This window comes from Rana temporaria, chromosome 11 (genome assembly GCF_905171775.1).
Source record: "Rana temporaria chromosome 11, aRanTem1.1, whole genome shotgun sequence".
Lineage (NCBI taxonomy): Eukaryota > Metazoa > Chordata > Amphibia > Anura > Ranidae > Rana > Rana temporaria.
The window spans coordinates 51,265,601-51,291,976 of NC_053499.1; the positions used below are offsets into that span (position 1 = coordinate 51,265,601).

Below are 26,376 nucleotides of genomic sequence, written 5' to 3' on the forward strand. Positions count from 1 at the left end.
AGAGAAGAAAGCATGAGCTCAGTTAAATTTTTCGGTTCATATTGTTTTTTCCTTTTGGGACTTTTAATATTATAATCATCCATTGCCAATTTTATTCATATATTGATTGGGACTAATTTTTATCCACATATTGTTTTTTGATCCTTTTGGCACAGGGTTTACCTTGTTATACTCTATTTGTGTATGGTTTTCTATCACCATTTACGGTTTTGGTTTATGTTGATGCACCCTTTCTGTTTGCACTGACAACGCTTGGGGTTGAGCGCCTATTCTTTTTTAATTCCCACCTCCCACTCATTTTCTGAAGTCATGTGGTTACTTTTCTGGATTTTGACTGGATGTTAGTGATCATAGCAGAATTTAGTGTAAGGAATACACAAGAGAAAATGCATGTTGACAAGGGGAGTGTAAAGGTGGGCGGGGAGTCTACTGACATCACGACTCCACCCACCGAGCTCCAGACAACAGACCCACCCACAGAATCTGCAGTTTTTCAGTTCTTATAACAGACATAGGGGAGACATTTGACAGGTAAGGATACATGCAGGAGGCATCTATATCCTTATAGATCAGCACTATGGCAGTAGTTTAGAAAGGATGAGAGTGGGTTTACATCCACTTTAACAGTGAAAACAGTAAACTGCAGCAATAATCATAAACATTTATTAAGTCATCTCACCGACACTTTCAGCTTTACTTTATATCCAAAACATCAGTTTCATGTCTCAAATTCACATTGCCTTGACCCTTATCACTGTATTAAGTTTTACCATACGTTGGTGCATTATTCTATATTATATTAGTATTCTATATTATACAAATGTAAATACAGCCCACAATTCGACTAAACTATGTCAATAGCTCATGTTAATTAGGCAGGACCTCGGGGTCATCCTAAAGTTCAAATATTTTCATCTTGACAGATCACGCAGGCACAGTCCTCCACATGGGTGTAGGTGTAAGATTGTGTTTCACCATACAGACAACTGAGTTCAATGGTCTTGGTGCTTGTTTCTGTTTCCTGGCAGCAAGAACACGTTCGCATCATTTTTTGATATTCAAGAGAAAACCTGGAAAGTTTTGAAAATGAAAATACATATAATTAATACATATCACTAATTCAGTATAAATCCATCATCATCATCATCAGCATCATAAAAATAATTACGTCACTTGTAATTATTTCTGCAACCTCAACTTTGCCTCTGTGTCAACAATGAAAATATAAATCTTGGTAAATCTAACGCTAAAGCCGCGTACACAGGATAATTTTTTGGGTTGTAAAAAACATTGGTTTTTAAAAATGTCATTTAAAGTGGAGGTTCACCCAAAAAATCAATTTTTAACATTATATTGGACCTAATTACAGGAAGCAGAATCGGGTGTTTTGTTTAAAATCAATGCAGTACTTACCGTTTTAGAGATCGATGTTCTCCGTGGCTTCCGGGTATGGGCTGCGGGACTGGGCGTTCCTATTTGATTGACAGCCTTCCGACCGTCGCATACAGCGAGTCACAAGTTTCCGAAAGTAGCCGAACGTCGGTGCACAGGCGTCGTATAGAGCCGCACCGACGTTCGGCAACTCGTGACGCGCTGTATGCGACCGTCGGAAGGCTGTCAATCAAATAGGAATGCCCATTCCCGAAGACCATACCCGGAAGCGGCGGAGAACATCTATCTCTAAAACGGTAAGTAATGCATTGATTTTAAACAAAACACCCGATTCTGCTTCCCGTAATTAGGCCCAATCTAATGTTCAAAAAAATATTTCGGGTGAACTCCCGCTTTAAAATGATCGTGTGTGGGCTTCAGAGCATTTTTTTGGTTCTGAAAAACGACAAATAAAAAATTTGAACATGCTCTATTTTTTAACGACGTTTTAAACGATGTTGTTTTTCGGGTTGTAAAAAATCATCGTGTGTGGGCTTTAACGACGTGAAAAACCTGCGCATGTTCAGAAGCAAGTTATGAGACGGGAGCACTCGTTCTGGTAAAACTACAGTTCGTAATGGAGTAAGCACATTCATCAATCGTGAAAAAACAGACAGAAAAACGCGAATTGTCTTTTACAAACACAAAATCAGCCCCAAGGGTGGCGTCATCCGTATGGAACTTCCCCTTTATAGTGCCGTCGTACGTGTTGTACGTCAGCGCGCTTTGCTAGAGCATTTTTTTTCACGATCGTGTGTGGGCAACGTCGTTTTAATGATGAAGTGGGAAAAATGATCGTGTACACGCGGCATTACTGTTAATGAAGCCACCCTGAGGTACCATACCATCTCACTGTTTTCCTTCAATTGGTCTTCCTGCCATCAATACAAACCTCAATACTGGTTAGTGAAGCCAACTGATGGGTCACAGTAATGGGTCAATGCCAAACTTTGGGAGGTAGGACAAGGCGGGCCCAGCTTTTAACCCTGATGGTTGTGGATGCAGGGCTGGTATGGGGGGGGGGGCAAAAGGGTTGGATTCCCTGGGCGGTACAATTTCCTGGAGGGGTACAATTTTGGTACAATTTCCAGCAGTGTGCTTCACAACTGTGTCTCACTATACACATTAGTGATCGCCGCTGTGCCTGCAAAACTGTCTGTAAGATGTGCCGAGTGCACTCCTGCACCCAGCACAAGCCCTTCACCTCCATTCTCTCTCAGCAGCGGCGTATCATCCATGTATGCAGGGTGTTTACTGCACAAGGGCCTCCAAAGGAGGGGGCCCACTGTGACCCACCCTGCACACATGGAAGATTTTTCCTTGACACCCAGGGATGATTGGTGTGTTGAGGGGACAGTTGCAAGCATCCGGCATGGCTTTTCAAACAGCCGCTTCTTCTCCTCTCCCTTCTGCAGCTGTCAGCTAAAATACCATTCAGGGAGATCGATGCTTGCAACTTTCCCCCGCCGCACCGGTCATCCCCCCAATGTCCGCCATGTCCTCCTCCTCCAGTCCCCCCACAGCCTGCTTCCCTCCTCTCCTGCGGGGGATGTGTCAGGATGGAGAGCGGAGGAAGGGGCCGGTAAATACCGGCTCCTTCCTTTTCTGAGTTGGATACAGTGAGCAATCGCTCCTGTGTCCTGTAATAACTGAGCAAAGTAAAATGTGTGTTATTCTGCTTAAGTTTATAAATGAACAGGAGCCTCTGTCTCCTGTCCATTCATCTTCAATGCTGAGAGGCTGCTGAGAAAGGGACTGGAGAATCTCTGTCCTCATAAAAATAAAATTGCAATAAATAATACAAAATTAAATGACACCCCCGCCCTATCGACAAAAAAATCAAATTAAATTGTAAAAACAAAACATAAAAATGACACTGTCCACTGCTCTACTGACACTGTCCATGTTTCATGCAATTTAAGCCACGCCCACTTTCTATCTTGCACACGGACCCACTCCTTTCATGATACACCCCTGGTCAGCTCGCTGCGCTTCATACCCACTTAAGGAGGCTCCTCGTAGTCCTTGGAATGTGCGCGGCCGTCACAGATTTTTTTTTATAATAACTTGATTCTTGATGACTCACTGCTCTCTCCACCTGTACATGTGCCCTGTCTGTGTTGTATCTGGCCGTGGGGCAGCACCTGCACCCCCCTCTAGTCCTGCTGCATGCGGAGTGATCTCTCTGTTGGAGGGAGGGACTGGTATTTAGTTGTTTTGAAATAACACTGACTCTTTCTTTACACCCAGTAGGGAGGGGCACAGTTTGCCATCTTCACCATGGGCACCGAATGATCTAGTCTCGACACTGGGTGGATGTACTGTATATGTGTCAAAGCATCCCAATATTTATGGCTCTTAAGCATTGTGCAAAAAGTCTCACTTGACCAATAGGTGTTACTAAATCCAGGACCCTGCATTCATTATATCTCGTCTCCCACAGTACACAAAACATAGACATGCAATTATTTTAGTAAATATAAACTGTTAAATACCTTTTCTCATCATCAGTATATAGCAGTCTTGTGACTTCTATCAGTGTCCAGCTGAGCACTGGTTAAAACTTGTAGGAGGAGTTTTCTGACTGTCCTATGATACTGCAAGACACCTGACCCTTTGTCTGGACAGTGCTGATTGGCCCTGTGCTGACACATGCACTCCCCCAAGAAAAAAAAAACCTCTCTAGCAATACACACCAAACTGAGCATGTGCAGCCTGACTCCGTAGGCTCTGTGTTATCAGGAAATTATCAGAGGACAGTGGAAGGAGAAGAGGATCAGAGAAGACAGGTTTAGTAACACTTTAAGCCAGCGTCAGGGATTTTTTCTGCTCAGTTAGACTGGGTTCACACTGCTGCGAATTCTTTTGCGAATTTGAGCCGTTGCGATTGCTCAAATTCGCAAGTCATTAAAATAACATCGTTTTCCATTAGTGCCGTTCACATCAGTGCGGTGCGAATCTAAGCTGCGGGAAAAAAGGGTCCTGTGCGAGTTTGATCTGTGTGTGATGCGAATTCAGCTCCATAGACTGGCATTTCCTGAAATCGCCACCGCCAATCGTGGCAAAATCGCAGCAGAAGCACAGCCGCAAAATCGGGGTAAAATCGTGCGATTTTGAAGACGCAGCAGTGTGAACCTAAAACACAAAGAGAGGGGTAATCTAAAAGTGATTAAATCGTGAGGCAATTATGTGAGCTGCCATTATAAATTTTCTTCTGAAAATGCTAGTTAAATATCTAAGTCTGCCTTCAATGCTTTTCAATCACAGATGCTGAATGATTTAACTGATTGTCAGAAAAGTGCGAGAATTCATATTTCTATAAAATCAAGTCAATGACTAAGAACATTTTAAAAAGCAGTGGCATTGATCAGCAATTACACATTTTTTATTTATGTATTTAATAATATTATTCAGGGTTTATATAGGGTCAACATTTTGCTCGGTGCTTTACAAAATTACTTTCTCACAGTGAGCCCTGGTTCACCTTGATGCGATTTGGCATGCAATTTGACATGTCAAATTGCATGCCTAATCGGTGGCAATTGCCGGCAAGGGCAGCGTCCGAATCGGCGCAATGCCACATTTGCCGTTTCTGTGCTGTACTACTTTTGGCAATATCGGGTTGTGGTTTCCATTGACATATGTGCAGAAACCTGCACAGATGTCTCTGAAATCGCCCCCCGAAGACATGACTGACCTGCGGGAATAAAATTGTGCGAATTAAGCTGAACTCGCACGATTTCATTCCCGCTGTCAGTGTGAACTTAGGCTTATGCCGCGTACACACCATCACTTTATGTGATGAAAAAAAATGACGTTTTTAAAAACGTCACTTTAATTGACTGTGTGTGGGGGAAAACGTCGTTTTATGTCTTGTAAAAAACGACCCAAAAAAATTGAAGCATGCTTCAATTTTATGTGTCGTTTTTCAAAAGTGCACTTTTTACTTCACAGAAATTGACCGTGTGTAGCAAAAAACGTCGTTTTCTAAGACGTTTTTTCATCCACGCATGCCCAGAAGCTACTTATGAAGCAAGCTTCAATGGTAAAACGTGGTGGAACGTAACCTCACTTTGCAAGATCATTGTGAGAAAACGATGGTGTGTAGGCAACTTCGTCTTTGAAAATTGAAGTTTCAAAAACGTCATTTTTTACTTCACAGAAAGTGTCGTTTTTTTTCATCACATAAAGTGATGGTGTGTATGCGGCATTAGTCATCATTTATAATGGAGTTTGTAAAGGTCTTTTAGGAGATCTATGCAACAGAGTCCTTTTAAAGGGGTTGTAAAGGATAATTCTTTTTTCCACTGTGCAGCTCATTTTGCACAGAGTGGCCCCGTACCTGGTCTTCTGGGGTCCCTCGGCTGCTGTCTCAGCTCCTCCCCGCAAGAACTAACCCCCTTCATGGGCGCTCTCTCCCATGGGGGTTAGTTCTTGCGGGCGCGCACCCGTGATACAGCCGGCGGTTATAGCGGCTCACTGTATCACTTGGCCCCGCCCCCGGCATGCTGCGTCATTGTATTTAATTGACAGCAGAGCGAGCCAATGACTGCGCTGCTATCAATCTATCCACTCTAGCCAATCTACGGCCAGACTGAGCGGATAAGAGGACGTCAGGGGCAAGCGCAGCAGGTGAACGGGCTCAGGTAAGTAAAAAGTGGGGAGAAGGGGTGGGGGGGGTGTAACTGTCTGCATTAAGGTGAAACAACATGAACCTTTACAACCCTTTTAAAGGGGCTGTAAAGGTAAAAAAAAAAATCCCTAAATGGCTTCCTTTACCTTAGTGCAGTCCTCCTTCACTTACCTCATCCTTTGATTTTTTTTTTTTTAAATGTCCTTATTTCTTCTGAGAAATCCTCACTTCCTGTTCTTCTGTCTGTAACTCCACACAGTAATGCAAGGCTTTCTCCCTGGTGTGGAGTGTCGTGCTCGCCCCCTCCTTTGGATACAGGAGAGTCAGGACGCCCACTAACACACGAGCAAGCACGACACTCCACACCAGGGAGAAAGCCTTGCATTACTGTGTGGAGTTACAGACAGAAGAACAGGAAGTGAGGATTTCTCAGAAGAAATAAGGACATTTAAAAGCAAAATGGAAGGATGAGGTAAGCGAAGGAGGACTGCACTGAGGTAAAGGAAGTTATTTTGGGGGAAAAGTTACAGAGTATGACCATTTTGTTTTTCAATAGCTTACTTGCCTGTTTTTTTTTTTTTTTTCCTTCAACCTGTATTACACATGTACAATTAAAAAACAGAAGGGAAAGGGAATTCCTCACCATATGTTATTTCATTTACTTAATTAAATTCAGTTTGTTGCTGCTTAGAACTTGCTAAACTGATATATTTATTCTCTAATATTTAATACCATTATCTATATAACTCTGTTGTCATTGTGAGGGCTTTAATAAACTTGTTAATGTGAGAAAAAAAAGAGGAAAAGTGAAGCAAGCAGTATTTAAAAATATGTGTACTTACTTGGAATAAGTAGTACAATGTCCAACACAATAATTCATAGATATCATTTCTGGTGTGCTGCATTCTCCCACCGTTATAGTTATGTTGTACGCCTTTGGATAACATTCAACTGGCAGGATAAAATACAAAGGAATCAGACACAATGTTTCAAAAGCAGAATCAGCATATTGCAATACTATTGCATAAAACATCATACCATATTAAACATTTCTGCACCACACTGCAACTGTTTTTTCTTCTTTTCTTTCTAAGACCCCTTTCACGCTGTTGGCGTTTTGCAGGCGCTATATCATTAAAAATAGCGCCGGCAAAGCGCCCTAAAACAGCTGCTCCATTAACTCCTGTGTGAAAGCCAGGGGGCTTTCACACTGGAGCGGTGCGCTGTCAGGGCATCAGAAAAAGTCCTGCCAGCGGCTTCTTTGGAGTGCATTAGGAGCGGTAAACTCACTGTTTCTAATGCGCTCCTGCTCATTAAAATCAATGGGCAGCGCCGCCATGCCGTTGGCAAAACGCTGTTTGCTGCAGCCGGCGGTTTTAACCCTTTTTCTGCCGCTAGCAGGGGGTAAAACTGATCCGCTAGCCGCTGAAAAGCACCGCAAATCCGGCGGTAAAGCGCCGCTAAAAATATTTTAAACATGTTATCTTTTTCAGAATTAAAAAAAATATAAAAAAAATGGAACTTGCAAATACATCAATGGGTGTTATTTATTTAGCTGCAAAGATGTTTGTTTAGTCAGTTTGTAAGCACTCTGGGGGAGATTTACTAAAACTAGAGTGCAGTTGTGCATAGTAACCAGTCAGCTTCTGACTACAGGTTGTTTGAGTTAGCTTTGATAATAAAACCTAGAGGCTGATTGGCTACCATACCAAGTTATGTGTGTTTTAGTAACTCTCCCCCTCTGTGCCAGTGAAGTAACGCTAATTACATTACCTGTTCTAGGACAAAAATGCAGAAGGCTTGTTATTTTTTAGAGACTTTACAACAGTAACATTTGGATATGGAGGAGCTTTTGACCACCTCTCATGGGACAGTGCGTACGTCTATCAACCAATCCCTAGCTCTGAATCCAGAAAAAAACACATGATACAAATGATAAAAATTGAGTTGCAGTTCAGTGAGTGAAATATGTATTTGATCCCCAAGCAAAACATGACTTAGTACTTGGTGGAGAAGCCCTTGTTGGCAAGCACAGAGGTAAAGACTTTTCTTGTAGTCGGTTACCAGGTTTGCATACAATTCAGAATGGATTTTGGTCCACTCTTCTTTACAGATCTTCTCTAAGGGCCAGATTCACAAACAGCGGCGCAAATTAAGTTACTCAAAACGTATGTCATTTAAGTTACGGCGCCTTAATTTTTTTGCGGCCCAAATTGCGCAAGCGTAACTTAAATCCCGAGGTGTAAGGCTGGGTTATTGCAAGTGGGAAGGAAGTGGGCGTGCTCCATTGTAATGAGCCGTGACCCCATGCAAATGAAGGGCCGGCCGTACTGCGCATGCGCGCACGAATCAGCACCTCACTGGGCATGTGCAGAACTTGGCTCAGCGCAATCAGTGAGATAGGAAAAAGGCCAAGCGTACTTAGTTTGAGAATCGCCCTGTGTATAAATAGCCCCAGACAAACAGACTTCCCTTGCAAAAGTACATCCCTGTGTTCCCCTTTCCTAGAGCAAGTTGCTTCTGCTCTGTTGTCTGTTGGTGTGTGTTGGTGAGTTTCGTGTTAGTTAAAAGATTTGGAGGAGTAGTAGAGTGTAGTAGTTGTGTGTTTTTTCTGATTGTATTTTCTGTTTGTTTTTTCCGTGTTTGTTTTTTGCTGATTGTTTTTTTTCTGAGTTTTTTTTCTGTTTGTTTTTTCGGAGTTTGTTTTTGAATTTGTAGTAGCTGTCTGCTTGTGTGGTTTGATTTTTGTGTTTGTTTGTTGTGTGAGTATTTTTGTTTGTTTGTTGTGTGAGTATTTGTGTTTGTTTGTTGTGTTTGTTTTTTGTTGTTGCTGAGTGGTGGCTGTTATGGCACCGAAGCGCAGGAAGCTCAATTTTTCGAGCATAGAGGAGCAGATTCTTGCTAGGGGCATCGCCCAATATGGGCGTTATTTACATGGCCCTGAGAGCCGGAACACCCCTCCGGCCAGGAGGAAGGCGATCATCCAGAAAATTACGGATCAGATCAATGCGGCGGGGGGGGGAGACGAGGACCCCCGGTGGGATACAAAAGAAGATCAACGATTTTAAGAGCCTGGTCCGTGAGAAGATGGCCAAGATCAATGCCCATGCCAGGGGCACTGGAGGAGGCGCACCCTGCCCCATCAGGCTGAGTGAGGAGGAATAGGCAGTGGCCCGGTGTTTCCACCCACAGCAGGTGGTGGGCCTGCCTGGCTATCAATCTGATTCTCCTGTGAGGACAGGTACGTTTTGGCTTTTTCTATCTGGTGATTAGCATGTGTGGGTGGGGGAAGGGAAGATGTGCCAAGTGTGTGGATCCTCCAACCTGTGATTGTTTTGTGTCCTCCACAGATGGCCAGGAGATTGCTGGCCCATCAGGCCAGGAGGTTGCTGGGCCATCAGGCCAGGATGCACCATCCCCTGGACAAGAGGCTGCTGAGGAGTCCCAAGAAGGGCAGGAGTCCCCAGGGGAGGGGAGTGGCCACACCTCCCCTCATGAGGAGGTTGAGGGGAGGAGGATCAGGGGTTGGAGGATGAAGATATGGAGATAGCCAGGCAAGTCCTTTTGGCCTCGGATTTGTTGACCCCTGAGGCTACCCCTGAGGCTGGCAGCAGTCAGGCCACCATCAGGGGTAGCCCCTCCCACTCCTCCCCCAACAGGCCTCAACCCACAAGGGTCTCTCTCTCCCCTCCTCCCAGGCCACAAGACTCAGCTGCAGGCAGGATGGGGACCCATGAGACCAGGGGGGTGGCCGAGCGTCTGGCTCACATTAAACAGACTCTGAGCCAGATGGAGGACAGCCTGGGTTCAATGAAGGAGTCACTCACTGATGTGGCCACAAACTCCTTGGCGGTCATCACATGCTTGTGTGACCTGCAGACCGCCACAACAGGCGTGGCCCAAGAGGTTAGTGCCCTGACCCAGGCTGTCCAGGACAATACCCGGGCTGGCCAGGCCAATACGGCTGCCCTCACAATCTGTCTGACCAGGATAGCAGTGGCCTTGGAGGGCAGGCCAGCAAGAGGACAGTCACCAGGGGAGGCTCCTCCTTCCCCTGCTCACCCACCCCCCCAGGATGATCCTCCTTCCCCTGCTCACACCCCCCCAGGATGATCCTCCTTCCCCTGCTCACACCCCCCCAGGATGATCCTCCTTCCCCTGCTCACCCCCCCCCAGGAGGCTCCTCTGGTTGGCCGTGCCCGTGCCCGTGGGCGGCCCAGGCGTAGCTTACGCCGCCGCCGTTAATTTTGCAGGGTACTTTTGATTTTTTATTTTTATAATTTTTTTTGGTATACTGTACTTATGATTTGTTTAATGTGTGTGAATGATGTGTGAATGTGGGGGTGGCATTCCTGATTAAATAAGGGTGTCACCCTCAGTTTTGGTGGAGTAGGGATCCCCAGGACCAGGGAGAAGTGATCCCAAGTCCATGTGAATAGTGTATGAATGCACAGTGACATAATTGGAGCCGTGGCGGGGCGTTACTGCTCCCAAGTACCATTGGGGGGGTACTTGGATCTAATCCAATTAGATGTGCATGTGATGTGTCTGTGCTAGGGACCACAGTGGTGTGCATTCATGCATTCTCATTGTGACATAATTAATGTGTGTGTTTACTGTGCAAAGATGCATTCTGCGAGGCGTCTCCTGACTGCTGTTCCCTCAGAAGAGGGGGTACCCTCGGTTACTAAAGTCACTAGTCTAGCTATGCGCATGGATGCCCCTGGCATGTTGGCATACAGATTGTTGTCCTGCAAGTGTGTGTTCTCAGCTCTTCCTTAATGGTGTTGCTTTAGCTGACATTTACACGGCAGGTGTAAAGTTAAGGCTGCTTTTATAAAGTGTAATTTTACACCATGAAACTAACAGAAGCGCACAGGGCGTAATCTATGCCGCACACACTTAATTTTGTGGATCGCCTTATCTCCCTCATTTGCATCTTTGCCTATCAAAACAGCGGCGTGTCTATCGTATTTTGCGCTCGAAGAAGCGCTGGTGTAATTTTTTTAGGTAGGATGGAAAAAACTGGATTTCAGGCGTAACTCGTTTTCAGGATCAGGCGCAAAAATACGCGCGGCGAGTTAAGTTAAGTCGGCGCAAGTGCTTTGTGAATCTGGCCCTAAATCTTTAGGGTTTCTAGGCTGTTGCTTGGCAACTGAAAGTTTCTGCTCCCTCCATAAATTTTCTATAGGGTTAAGGTATGGAGACTGGCTATGCAGCTCCATGACCTTAACCACTTCCATACCGGGCCTATTTTGGCACGTCTCTCCTACATGCAAAAATCATTTTGCTAGAAAATTACTCAGAACCCCCAAACACTATAAATGTTTTTTTAGCAGACACCCTAGGGAATAAAATGGCGGTCATTGCAACTTTTTATCTCGCACGGTATTTGCGCAATAATTTTTCAAACGCCTTTTTTTGGGGAAAAAAACGGTTTCATGAATTAAAAAATAACAAAACAGTAAAGTTAGCCCAATTTCTTTGTATAATGTGAAAGATGATGTTACGCCGAGTAAATAGATACCTGACATGTCACGCTTTAAAATTGTGCACACTCATGGAATGGCGCCAAACTTTAGTACTTAAAAATCTCCATAGGCATCGCTTAATTTTTTTTTTACAGGTTACCAGTTTAGAGTTACAGAGGAGGTCTAGTGTTAAAATTTTTGCTGGCGCTCTATCGCACGCGGCGATACCTCACATGTGTGGTTTGGACTGCGTTTATATATGTCAGTGGGACTTGCGTGTGTGTTCGCTTCTCAGCGCGAGCTACCGGGGATAGGGGCGTTTTAAATATTATTTTTTTTACTTAATTTATTTTATTTTTACACTTTTTTAAAAAAAAAAATTTTTTTTGGATCACTTTTATTCCTATTACAAGGAATGTAAACATCCCTTGTAATAGGAATGGTTTGTGACAGGTACTCTTTATGGAGAGATGCGGGGTCAATAAGACCCCACATCTGTCCTCCAAGCTGGAAAGGATGAGATTGTGAAAAAAAAAATCACGGATCTCATGCTTACAGCCGCGATTGCGGCTTTGTTTACATTCCAGGACCCAGGCGTGACGTCATAACATCGCTCCTGGGCCTCCGGCAATCATAGAGATGACCAGTCATCTCTATGCCTCCCATCCGGCACGGGCAGATCATTTTTCCGGGTCTCCGATGGCACGGGAGAGCCCAGAGAAGCACCGGATGGCGGCGGGAGGGGGGGCGTCCCCTCCCGTCGCATATAAGAACGATCAAGCGGTGGAACTGCCTCTATGATTGTTCTTATGGTGCACAGGATCGCCGGCTGAAGAGATGGATATCTGAATGATGCCTGTAGCTGCAATGCGAACAATGCGAGTCAAGTTAATGCCAAAGAGCTTAATTTTAGTCTCATCTGACCACAGCACTTTCTCTCAATCATTCTCTGAATCTTTTAGATGTTCATTGGAAAACTTCAGACAGGCCTGTACATGGGCCTTCTTGAGGAGGGGGACCTTGTGGGTGCTGCAGGATTTCATTCCATTGCAGCATATTGTGTTACCAATGGTTTGTTTGGTGACTGTGGTCCCAACTGCCTTAAAATCATTCATAAGCTCCTCCCATACAGTTCTGGGATGATCCCTCACTTTTCTCATGATCATCCTTGCCCCAAAACTGGTGCTCCAAACCGAGGACGATTGATGGTTATTTTGAATTTCTTCCATTTGTGAATAATTGCTATAACAGTTGTCTCCTTCTCACCAAGCTCCTTGCTGATGGCCTTGAAGTCCATTGCAGCCTTGTGCAGGTCTACAGTCTTGTCCCTGACATCCTTTGACAGCTCCTTGGTCTTGTCCGTGATGATAAGGTGTGAATGGAAGAAGGAGATTTTGAGGACAGGTGTCTTTTATACACATGAGTTATTGTAGGGCACACCTTCTTAAATTGACATAACTAATCTGTGTACCACATGAGCACATACTGTAGCCAGTCTGTAGGGGCCAAAATTATTGTTGGTTGATAAGGGAACAAATACTTATTTTCAGTGGGTCCACCCAAAGCTACTCATCATAAAAAATAAATAAATGATAATAATAACAAAAAAAAAATACTTTCCCTTCATTAAGTGTGTGTGGGATGCCGGATGGTGACATCTAATGTAAAGGGGGATTCTTTTTTTTTTTACACTTCAGACTCATAGAGTGTGCGTTTATACGCTCATGTTCTGTTTGCCAGCCCTTAGCGTCTCTAATTTGGTTTCGCATCATTAGTGTGATTCTTTTTCTTTAATTACTTTTCTCTTTCCAATGTGTAAGTTTTTTGTTTTTTGTTTTTTTCCTTGTGTGATCTGTTGCTCATTCGCTATTTAGTTTATGAGTAAATATAAAAAAAAATTCAGATTTTCTCCTTATCATTAACCCTCCCTCCCCCTCTCCTCCACCACCCTCCCCATATCTCACCACAAATAATCCCGGATGCCTCCTGATGACTTCTTCTCTATTTTTAAATCATCACTAGGTCTCCTCCCTAAGTTTTTCAGCGTAACTCTAAGATCTCTTAAAAGCCCTCCAGTTATCCCACTTCTTGTCTTGGGCTATGTTATTGCCTTCGACTCCTTCTCTCAGTTCTTCCATTCTATAGGTTTCTTCCACTGAGTCTATCTATTCCCAGATTGAGGGGCAGTCTACCTCCTGCCATTTTCTCGGTATTATCCTTTTGGCAGCATTAAGTAAGTGTGGGACTAGGGTTTTCCGATATTTTTTGATTCCTTCCTCTCCCCCATGAAACAGTACGACCCAAGGGTCCAGCTTAACTTTCACTTTTGTGATCTCTTCAATGCATCCCAGGATTTTTTTCCAGAATTCCTCGACTTTAGGGCACTTCCACCACACGTGGGCCATGGTTCCCGGGAGCCCACATCCCCTCCAACAGTCTCCCGTTTGTCCCTCTTTAAATTTGGATAGTTTATCCGGGGTCATGTACCATCCAGCCATACATTTATAGCTCATCTCAGCTGTACGGCTGTCTACCGCCGAGGAGTGTGCCAATGTCAACATTTTCTCTATTGTGGCCCTATCCCGTTTTGATCCAAGTTCCCTCTCCCATTTTTTAACGAATGGGGGAACAGTCTGCTCGTCCACCTTTAGCAAGATCTTGTATAGTTTTGAGATAGTTACCTTGACCTTCTCAGAAATACATAATTTTTCCAGTTCGGATAACTGCTCCCCTGACCTCAATGGGTGCGGCAGTTTTTGTATAAAGTGGGCTAGCTAACGGTATCTCCATTCGTTGATTTCAATGACATTTTTTTTCCCTTTTAATTCTTGTAGTGTTACTATGTGTCCGTCTTTAATTACATCTCTTAGTTGCATCGTGTCCTTTTTTATCCAGTTTCCTCCAATCTGTGATTTGCCTGGTGCAAAATAATCGTTATTTTTTAGTGCTAATAGTGGTGAGTTAAATTCCTTTTCTATTTTTTTATACATAGTGTCCCAGATTTTTAGTGCATTTTTTGTTATCTCATGTGTATTCTTATCAAGTGCCCTATATTGGGGTGGGTTCCATATGATCTTGTCCAACCTTGCCTTCGACATTTCATTTTCAATATTAACCCACCTTTTTTCTTTACTGGCCCTAGCCCACTCCACCACCCTCGACAATACCACAGCCTCGTAATATGTTTTAATATCCGGTACAGCTAATCCCCCCTTATTTTTAGGTTGTCTTAGAGTCTGGAAAGATATTCTATGTTTCTTATTTCTCCATATGAAGTTCATGATCTGTTTTTTGAGAACTGAGAAGAGTATTCCAGGCTTATAGGTATCATCTGAAACTTGTATGTAATTTTTGGTAAAATAAACCATTTTACAAAAGTTTATTCGTCCTATCCAAGATATTGGTCTATTTTTTATCCTCCCTATCTCTCTCCTAATTTTATTTAGCAAGGGAATGAAATTTATTGCATACATTTTTTTAATTGATTTTGCTAGCAGAATACCGAGATACTTAAGTTCTTTTACCCAAGAAAAGCGGTATTCCATTTTTAAATCCCTTTCCTCGCGTCCGTTAACGTTTATACTCAGGATCTCGGTTTTGGCAACATTGATTTTAAAATTTTATATTTCTCCGTATAACATGCATAGATCTAGTAGCTTTGGAATTGAGGTTTTAGGATCTGTCAGATAGAAGAGGACATCATCTGCAAACGCAGAGAGTTTGTGTTCGTCCTCTCCTATTTTAACTCCTCTTATATCGGGGCACTTGTGTATCCTAGCCAGCAGTGGCTCCAAAGAGAGCACGAACAGGAGTGGGGACAGGGGGCACCCCTGCCTTGTTCCATTTTTCATTGTCAATACTTGGGATAGGCTGCCATTTATTTTTATTTTTGCCCTCGGCTCCTGATAGAGAGTCGCTATCCATTTCCTCATCCTTTGTCCGAACCCCATTTCTTCCAGGGTACGTAACATGAGTCCCCAGTCTACCCTGTCGAATGGCTTTTCCGCATCTATCGACAGGAGTAGACTCTGGGACTCAGTCACTTTCATTTTTTGAATTATCAATAGTGCTCTAACTCCGTTGTCCATCCCCTGTAAAGGGGGATTCTGATAGTGACATCTAATGTAAATGGGGACTATGATGGAGGTATCTAACGTAAAAGTGGACACTGATGGGATTATCTAATGTAAATGGGGACAGTGATGGTGACATTTAATGTAAAGGGGGACTCTGATGGGGACATCTAATGTAAAGCGGGACACTGATAGAGACATCTATGCAAAGGAGGACTCTGATGGAGACATTTAATGTAATGTAGGACAATGATCTAATGGTGACATCTAATGTAAAAGGGGGCTCTGATTGTGACACCATTTTTACATTTATTTGTACTGTAAAGCCCTGTACACACGATCGGTCCATCCGATGAAAATGGTCTGATGGACCGTTTTCATCGGTTAACCGATGAAGCTGACTGATGGTCAGTCGTGCCTACACACCATCGTTTAAAAAAACGATCGTGTCAGAACGTGGTGGCGTAAAACACAGCGACGTGCTGAAAAAAACGAAGTTCAATGCTTCCAAGCATGCGCCGACTTGATTCTGAGCTTGCGTAGATTTTTAACCGATTTAAAACAAGATTTCTTTTTTTTAACCTATGGATAAATAACCGATGGGACCCACACACGATCGGTTTGGTCCGATGAAAACGGTCCATCAGACAGTTCTCATCGGTTTGACCGATTGTGTGTACGCGGCACTAGATTTACTATTTATCACCATTTTTCCCATACATGATTTCATGTTTAGCACTGCACTGTTTATATCCATTTCTTTTGCACACGTCATCTATTGTAGTGCTGGCTGCTGCTTTACATTTATTTTTAACCACCTAAAGGGGAGTTCCACCCACAATTTCACTTTTTAAATATAAATACCCCTGTAATACACAAGCTTAATGTAGTCTAGTAAAGTTAGTCTGTAAACTAAGGTCCGTTTTCTTAGGTTGTTCGAGCATTTAGTTAGTTTATAATCTAGAAATAGACTGTGGCCATCTTAAGTGTGGGCATCATGAAGCCAGACTGTATGACTTCCTGGATTTCAGCCTTGCAGATCTCGCACATGCTCAGTGCTGCACAAGCGATGTAATAGGTTTCAGTCAGGTTTCCATAACAACGGGAGTGTCAGAGAAAGTTGCCGCCCCTTCTCTATGCAAATAGGCTATTTGCAAGGACTACTGGGATACATGATGCCTATCCCAGAAACCCTTGCGAATAGCCTTGTGACTTAATAGCCTAGGCTAATAAGGAGGAGGAAGTAATGAAGGACTACAAAATAAAGGTATTTACAAGCAACAAAATAAATAAAAATTGTCCATTCTGAACACTATGATATTAGGGCATGCAGCACAGACAAACATAAAAAAATGGGTGGAACTCCACTTTAAGACTCGGACCATTAAGCAGATAAAGGACCTGGCCAGTTTTTGCGATTCGGCACTGCGTCGTTTTAACTGACAATTGCGCGGTCGTGCGATGTGGCTTCCAAACAAAAGTAGCGTCCTTTTTTTCCTACAAATAGAGCTTTCTTTTGGTGTTATTTGATCACCTCTGCGGATTTTATTTTTTGCACTATAAACAAAAATAGAGCGACAATTTTGAAAAAAATTCAATATTTTTTACTTTTTGCTATAATAAATATCCCCAAAAAAGATATAAAAAACATTATTTTTTCTCCGTTTAGGCCGATACGTATTCTTCTACCTATTTTTGGTAAAAAAAAAAAAAACGCAATAAGCGTTTATTGATTGGTTTGCGCAAAATGTATAGCGTTTACAAAATAGGGGATAGTTTTATGGCATTTTTATTAATATATTTTTTTTACTACTAATGGCGATTTTTTTCTTTCAAATAACAGTTTTTTATTTTCGTGAAAGGTCAATACAGAATATAGCAGCATTTCAAGTGTAAGAGAAAAGAGGAGGTACAAAATTCCAGCTTAGTGTACTTACACAGTGGCTTCATACTTGTTTATACGATCAGTAACATGTAAAACAACTAGAGATCAAAGAAGAGGGAAAGAAAAAAGAGGGGATGGGGTGAGGAGAAGGAAATGGGAAAGAAGGAGAGGTGAGAAGGAAAAAGGAAAAGAAGAGAAAGGAAAGAGGGGGGCAGGAAGGTCGGGGATAGTAATGTACCTTGGCGACCTGTCGTCGGCTCACGGCGGGTCCTCCTCCACGTGCCACCTCTCCCAGACAAGATCATGATCCTCCAACCTGTCCCGGATCCTAGCCGTCATCTTTTCCATGAGCTCTACATCCTTGACCCTAGCATAGAGGGCTTCTTGGGATGGGGGCATTGGTTTCTTCCAATGAAGTGCTATCAAGCACCTTGCAGCTGTGGTAATGTGTCTTAACAGTTTCTTGTAGGGTTTAGCTATGCGAGGTTGGGATAGGCCCAGTAAAAATAGCTTCGGGGAGAGGGGTATGGGCGCCTCCAGGAGGCGAGACAGGAGCTCTCGTGTCTGAGTCCAGAACGGGACAATCAAGGGGCAAGTCCAGTATATATGGAACAGTGTGCCCTTGGTTTGTTTGCAACGCCAGCATCGGTCAGAGGTGGAAGGGTAAATCTTATGGAGAACGTCCGGGGTCAGGTACCAAAAGAACAGCACTTTGTACGTATTTTCCTTATAAAGGGTGCAAATAGAGCTTTTGGCCGCCTGCCTCCAAACCGCTCTCCACTCCTCCTCCGAAAGCACCTCCCCCAGCTCCCTCTCCCATCGGAGCATATAGGCGTGTTTACCTTTGTTTTGTAAGGGGTATTCGTTTAGGATTTGGTATATATCTGATATAAGGCCCCTTCGGGCTGTGCCCTCGAGTATGATACGCTCAAATGGGGTCGGTTTTGAGAAGAGGAGCCGGGGGGCAATTGTGTGGGCGTAATGGCAGATCTGTAAGTAGCTGAAAAAAGCTTGTCGTGGGATGTCATGTTTGGCTTGGAGATCAGTAAAGGAGTGCAGGGTGCGGGACCTGGGGTCTACTAAATGGCCAAAGTGAAAGAGGTTTCGCAAAGCCCAGGGCCATGACATCTGGTGGGTGAGACTTGTCGGTAATTTAGGGTTATAGAGAAAGGAGGTCAGCAGGGAACTATCGGATTTAAGTCGACAGTCTTGGGCTAGCCTCCTCCAAATGCGTTGAAGCTGCTGCATGGAGCCCAGTAAACGTCCGGGCTCCACTGCCGCATTCGCGTTCCATAGGAGATTATTAGGGTGTATTGGTGCCAGCCAGATCTTTTCCACCTCCATCCATTTATTGTAGGACTTCTGGGGAAACCATGATGCCACCGCTCGGAGTTGTGAGGCCTGGTAATATTTAACCAGGTCTGGGAAGGCCAGGCCTCCCTCAGTTCGCGCCGCCGTCATGACCGAGCGTGGGATCCTGTGGCGCTTGTAGTTCCACACATACCGGAGGAGATCCGCTTGTAGGGCACGCAAATGAGTACACGGGACCGGGACAGGGAGGGTCTGGGAGAGGTATAGCAGTTTTGGGAGGATCACCATCTTAATGGCCGCTATGCGGCCCAGAAGGGATATCTGATGGGACTTCCATTTAAGGATCAGCACCCTGATCAAGCTGTTTAGGGGGGGAAATTGGCCTGGTATAGGGATGCAAAGTTCGTGGTCAAATGGACCCCCAGGTATTTCAGGGAGGTTCGCTCCCAATGGTACGGGAAGACGGACTGCAGGTGTAAGGTCTCTGGTTCGGGCATGTTAATCGGCATAGCCATGGACTTGGACGTGTTGGTTTTGTATCCCGAGAGGGCCCCGTAGCGTTCCAGTTCCCCGTGTAAGTTGGGCAGGGAGATGCGGGGACGCGTCAATGTCAAAATGATGTTGTCGGCAAAGAGGAAAATCTTAAATTCCCTCCCCCTTACTGGTAACACCCCGAATATCCGGGTTGCCGCGGATCGTCGCTGCTAGGGGTTCGACGCAGAGAGCGAGGGGGGAGAGGGGGCACCCCTGACGGGTTCCATTAGTGACCGGGAAGGTGGATGAAGTGGCAAAGGGAGTTTTCACCTGTGAGATCGGATTGGTATAGAGGTGTCGGACCGCCTGAAGAAAAGGTCCCCTAAACCCCATATGTCTTAACGTGGCGAGCATGAAGGGCCAGCCAAGGCGGTCAACCGTCTTTTCTGCGTCCAGGCTCAGGAGCAAGGACTCAGAGCCCTCCCTGCCCGCCACGTCAATTAGGTCAATCACCTTTCTTGTGTTGTCCCCCGCTTGGCAGAGGGGGACGAAGCCCACCTGGTCTTTATGGACCAGGGAGGGCAAAACTACATTTAAGCGGAGGGAAAGGACCTTCGTAAAGATTTTGAGGTCTGAGTTTAGCAGGGCTATCGGCCTGTAGCTAGCGCATAATGAGGGGTCCTTGTCTGGTTTAGGGATGAGGGTGATAAACGATCGCTGCATATCTTGCGGGATGGGGGTCTGTTGTAGAAAGGCGTTGAAAAGCTTAGTCATGTGGGGGAGAAGTGTGGGGAGGAAAGTCTTGTAATATTCGTATGGGAACCCGTCTGGGCCTGGGGATTTGTGAGCGGGCAGGGCCCTAATGGCCAGGGTCAGCTCCTCTTCTGTGATGGGGACGTTAAGAGAGACCAAGTCGTCCGGTTGTAGCTGAGGTATGCCCGCCCGTGTCAGGTATTGTGTCATCCTATCTAGCAGGTCGGGGGAGGGTGGGTTATGGGGGATTTCCGGCTTGTTGTACAAGTCAGCGTAAAAGGTGAGATAAAATATTGCCTGATCTGTCCTGGACCTGGTGCGGGGTGGAGGCGAGCGAACGGTCCGTTAATTTCCTCGTCAATAGGGCTTGCGCCTTGTTGCCCTTGTCATAATATACCTGTCGTAGGCGAACCAGGGCTTTCTCGACTCGACCCAATGCGAGGTCCCGGAGTGTCGACCGTACTAGGGCAATGCGCTTGAGGAGCGTCAGGGAGGGTGAGTCTTGCAGATGGGTTTCTAGGGCTCGAAGCTGCGCTTCCGCCTGCTTTCTAGCCGACTCGGCATTCCTCTTAAGGGCCGAGGAGATGGCCATACAGCATCCCCTGATTACCGCTTTATGAGCGGCCCACAGTGTGGTGGTGGAGATGTCCTGCGTGTCATTTTCGCTGAAGTAGAGTTGCAGGGCAGAGTCTATTTCCATTTTGGAGGGGGTGTGCTTCAAGAGGAAATCATTCAGACGCCAGTTATAGGGCCTGCGGGTGGGAGCGTTCAGGTCAAGGGTCAGGGTAATGGGGGCGTGGTCGGACCAGGACATGGGCAGAGTCTGTGCGGAATCAGTAACGCGTAATGTGGCATTATTGACTATAAAATAATCTATGCGCGAGTGTGTGTGGTGGGGGGATGAATAAAAGGTAAACTAGCGATCCCCTGGGTAAAGCGCCCTCCATGCGTCAAATAGAGTATGCTTCCTTGTTAGCTGGCGGAAGAGCTTTGAGTCCCGCAGGGCCTTAGTCTGAGAGGCCCGGGGGTTCACTACCAGGCGATCCCAGGTCACCGAGTGGGATAAGTTAAAGTCCCCCCCCCCACCACCAATAGATCGTGAGGGGATCTGGCTAGGCGGGCGAGAACCCGGCCCAAAAATCTGTGCTGATGTGCATTGGGGGCGTATAGGGTGCACAGGGTTATGTCCCGCGAGTGCCATGTTCCCCTTAGGATGATAAAGTGGCCCAGGGGGTCAATGTAGGAATCTGTGCAGGTGAAGGGGGTGCCCCGTTTAACCAGGATTGCCACCCCTGCCCGTTTACGCGAACTAAAGGCCTGGTATATTAAGGGGGAGGATCTGGACGCGAACGTAAAGGAGTCACCCTTGGAGAAGTGCGACTCCTGTACCATTATGATCTCCGCCCCTGACTGCCTGAATTCCCTAAGTGCCAAATGACGTTTCCTATTGGAGTTAAGCCCGTGGACATTCAAGGATAGTAACTTAGCCATACTGTGGGTGGAGTGATCGTGAGTTATACTTAGCTGGAGTCAGGCGCGCTGCATCTGGTTCTGGGAGGGCGAGTGGGGGGGCCGCCAAGCCGACAGCCACCAAGGCGTGTCGTCGAGTCCTGCCTGCGTGGAAGGGGAGAGAGAGATATCTGAAGAGAAAGATGAGAGCAAAAAAACAAAAGGAGAACACATCAACATTCAACAATGGAGGCCGGAGTGGCCCGAGGGCCCTCGGGTCCCAACAGTTCCTTAAGGACCTCCCGACCAGAAAGTCCAAAAATGTGGGTCGGGGGGGCAGGGGGTGGTGTGGAGAAACTCCACCGTGGGGGTTGGGAAAGAAGGAACTCTCAGGCTATCAGCCATGGGGGGGGTCCGTAAACAGAAGGACAGCCTCTTCGGCGTCTCGTCCGAGACAGGCCCGATGTGTGGCGTAGGGGTAAGGCTGGGGCAACCGGGGGTAAAGTGAAAAAGCAAAAGCAAAAAGCAAAAACAAAACAGGAGGGCTTCATGCAGCGCTCAGGGCGGCACTTGTGGCCAGGATGACCGTCTCATGTGGGCCTGTGCCTGGGGGAGTTGCGGGCAGGGTCCCGGCCTCTAGGGCATTTGGGTGGGGGGACTCTCTGCCAGACCGCTGGTGGAGGGGGTGGTGTAGCCACGAGGTCCCAGTCCGGCAGCTGGGGGACGGGGATGTCCAGAGTATTGCAGAAGACGTCCAGGTCTTCTGGGTAATGTAAGGTGGCGGAGGTCCCCTGGTGGTTGGCGGACAGGCTGAAGGGAAAGCCCCATCGGTACACAATGTCTTTGTCCTGTAAGGTGCGGAGCAGGGGTTGTAGTAGACGTCGTTTTTGCAGGGTGATCCAAGAGAGGTCCGGGTAGAGCTGTAATGGGTTGTTGTTGAAGACTAAGTTACGAATGGGGCGAGCTTTAGGCATTATGGCTTCCTTCAGTGGGTAGGAGTTTACCCGGGATATGACGTCCCGCGGTTTGGAGGCAGGGCCCTTTGGCTTGAGGGCTCGATGAGCTCTATCCATCTCAATGGGCTTGTCTGTTGGTTCGCCCAGTATGTTATTGAATAATTTCTGGAGGGTAAGTTGGAGGTCCTCCGCCCCATCTGCGTCAGGGAGACCGCGTATGCGGACGTTGTTGCGGCGCCCCCTGGTGTCCAGGTCTTCAATGTGCCGCTGCATGTCTCTAAGCATAAGATGATGGTCTGATGCCTGAATTTGGGTGCGATGCACCGCCAATTTAGTCTCTTGGATCTCCTCCTCCGCCATCTACACTCTATCAGCTAAGTGTTTGAGGCCTGTGTGGAGAACCTGGATTTCAGCGCGGCAAGTTGCCTTAACATCTTCAATCAGTTGTTTGAAGTCGTCTTTCATGGGGAAGGCCTGCATGTAGGACTGCCACGGCGGGGGAGGATAATGGGGGGGGTCCCCTGGTGTCATGCGGAGGGTGTAGTGGGTTGGTGGGGGATGGCCGGTGGCTGGGAGCTGATTCTTCATGCCTTCTGGTCTCAAGGGGAGGTTGATGGGATGAATCCCATGGTGCGGACCAGGCCTCAGCCTGATCTCCCATTGAGGTAGGGGCGCCCCCGTGCCGCAGGGCGCTGGTGCTTGCCATAGAGGCATATGAGGGGGGAGAGATCCCTCTCCGATCCCCGACCTCGGGATGGATGGCCGGATGGATTTGTCCCCGGGCTGCAGGGGAGGTGTGTTGCGGCCTAGCATTGGCGGAGGAGCTGCCATGCTCAGGAGATCCGATGGAGGCCTGGGAGTTGGTGGGGGCTTGCAGGGCCGGAAAGTCCTCCCGGGTGAACGTGGGAGAGGGGGAGAGCTGAGCCCCGTTTTGTGGTTCAGGGTCTGGGGCAGTGCGGAGCAGGCGGGGGAAGGCCCCCGTGCATTGAGTCATGGGGGCTATGGAGAGCCGCAGCCTGTGCCGCATGGTCCGGGGCGGGGGTGCGGGGATCCACTCACCCGTAGCTGGGAGCCATCTGGGCTCAAGGAGGAGGCCGAGGTCGGCGATCAGGTCGGGGATGGCTCTGGATGGTGAAGCCGAGGCGAGCGAGGGGGAGATGTCCCTATGCTGAATGTGGCTGCGTCTGGCGCCATCTTGTCTCCTTCACCCGGCGGCATGTCGGGTGGCTTAAAATAGCGTCCGAAAGTCGTGGAGGAGCCTGGCGGGGGTTGAGATGATCCCCGTGCCTTGGTGGATCTGGTGGTCCGCGATTCGCCCATGGATGGCTGCAATAACCCCCGTTTTTTTGCCGATTTGCTGCGGGCAGGAGAGGAGCTCTCAAGGGATGCTTCCTTCCAGGCTGGCTTCCGGTCACGCCCCCCGGCGATTTTTTTCATGACATGCGACATTATGGCGGACACATGGGACAATTTTGACACATTTTGGGGAAAATTGTCATTTTCACAGCGAAAAGTGCTATAAAAATGCACTGATACTGTGAACATGACAATTGCAGTTTAGGAGTTAACCACTAGGGGGCGCTGTAGGGGTTAAGTGTGACCTCATATGTGTTTCTAACTGTAGGGGGAGTGGCTGGAAATGTGACGTCAGTGATCGTTGTTCCCTATATCAGGGAACAGACGATCACTGACATTGCCACAGTGAAGGTGTGTTTATACACACCTCTCCCCGTTCTTCAGCTCCTGTGACTGATCATGGGACACCGGCGGCGATCGGGTCCACAGGTCCCGCGGGCGCAGTCATGGAGCTTCGGAACAGGCCACGTGTGCGCGACCCACGGTTGGGCTCTTAATAGCGACGTACCTGTACGTGCCTGTGCCCAGCCGTGCCATTCTGCCGATGTATATCAGCGTTAGGCGGTCCTTAAAGTGGAGGTTCACCCTAAAAAACATCTATGTACCATCCCATCCAGCTGACTTGCGTCATATATAGTATGTTTTTTATTTTATTTTTTTGCGCTGTATTTACCGTTTAATCATGCAGTTTTGTTTCAAACTCCCGCGGGGAGTAGGCGTTCCTATGAAGAGGGGAACATGATTGACGTCCGGCTATGGCGCGTCATGCGTTCCGAAAATAGCAGGAGTAGGACTTGGCTCTTCACGGCGCTATACGGCGCCTGCGCACAGACTAGAAGCTGACTGTGCAGGCGCCGTATATATCCGAGTCCTATTTCGGCTATTTTCGGAACGCGTGACGCGTCATAGCCGGACGTCAATCATGTTCTCCTCTTCATAGGAACGCCTATTTCCCCGTCGGACTCTGAAACGAAACTGATCGATTAAACGGTAAATACAGCGGCAAAAAAAAAAAAAACATACAGTAGATGACGCAAGTCAGTTGGATGGGATGGTACATAAAAAAAAAAAAAGTTTTAGGGTGAACCTCCGCTTTTAGTGGTTAAACACTAGCGCGGTATAACATTATACTTTCTTTTACTAAACACCTTGGACTGTCTACTTTTCAAAAAGGGGCCATTTGGGGGTTATTTGTACTTTCCTGACATTTCAGGGCCATAGGCTGGGTTCACACTTGTCCTACAACGGTCCTACATTGGGAGCTCATGTAGCATGACGTGTGAAAATCAATGTTTCCCTATGAGAGCTGTCTTAACTGGTCCTACACAAGTCGGTCCGACTTTGAAAATGCTCCCTGTACTAATTTGGTCCTACATTGATCCTACTTCAACCCATTGAATATCATTGAAGTCGGACCAAAGTAGGAGCCTTGTCCTAACCATCCGACTTTTGACATCCTACTTGTGATTACAGCAGCAGTAAAAGGAATTTATCTCACTCTGGGATTGTTTTGATTGGTCAAAGAACAAGTCAGACTATCACAAAGTCGGATCAAAGTAGTATCCTGTTCATGAAAGTAGGATGGATGTAGGACCAATGTAGGATCAATGTAGGACCGATGTAGGACCAATGTAGGATCAGTGTAGGACCAATGTAGCAGAGCAAAGTAGGATCAAAGTAGTGTAGTAGTGTGAACCCAGCCTTAAGGCTGGGTTCACACTACTACACTACTTTCATCCTACTTTGCTCTGCTACATTGGTCCTACATTGATCCTACATTGGTCCTACATCCATCCTACTTTCATTAACAGGCTCCTACTTTGGTCCGACTTCAATGATATTCAATGGGCCTGAAGTAGGATCAATGTAGTAGCCTTAGGCTGGGTTCACACTACTACACTACTTTCATCCTACTTTGCTCTGTGTTCAATGTTTCCCTATGAGAGCGTCTTGTAGCGTCCTACACAAGTTGGTCCGACTTTGAAAATGCTTCCTGTACTACTTTTGGTCCTACATTGATCCTACTTCAGGCCCATTGAATATCATTGAAGTCGGACCAAAGTAGTATCCTGTTCATGAAAGTAGGATGGATGTAGGACCAATGTAGGATCAATGTAGGACCAATGTAGCAGAGCAAAGTAGAATGAAAGTAGTGTAGTAGTGTGAACCCAGCCTCAGAAATTAGATAAGCCGTCAGTGCATCAGGTGTGATCAATTTTCAATGATTTGCACCATAGCTTGTAGATTCTATAACTTGCACACAGATCAAATAATATACACGTATTTAAATTATTTTTACCAAAAATATGTAGCAGTATAAATTTTGGCCCATATTTATAAAAAAAAATACTTATTTGCTAAATTGTATCATAGAAACTAAAAAAAGTGTTGTTTTTTCAAAATGTTCGCTTTTTTTCTGCTTATGTCGCAAAAATATGAAGGGGGTATAAGTGCCCTGTATTGAAGTGGTTAAAGGCGCAGCAAGACGTAAAATGCTAAAAAAAATCCAAATGTGTGTGGATGTCATCTTTTTTAATCTCCTGTGAGCTTTTAGTATAAGTTTAAATACCTTTGTTTGATAACT

The 26,376-nt window shown here is 46.2% G+C and overlaps 1 protein-coding gene across 1 annotated transcript in view; it reads right to left on the reverse strand.

Annotated features, from left to right (window-relative positions):
* Nucleotides 1-647: 647 nt before the first annotated feature.
* LOC120916767 (mucin-2-like) overlaps nt 648-26,376 on the reverse strand; it is a 31,174-nt gene continuing 5,445 nt past the window's right edge. The window contains exons 2-3 of the mRNA XM_040327707.1: nt 6,907-7,015; nt 648-1,070 (exon numbers count right to left, since the gene is read on the reverse strand). Of these exons, the coding sequence (XP_040183641.1) occupies nt 902-1,070; nt 6,907-7,015 (278 nt within the window). The 3' untranslated portion in view covers nt 648-901. The remainder of the gene's footprint in view (nt 1,071-6,906; nt 7,016-26,376) is intronic.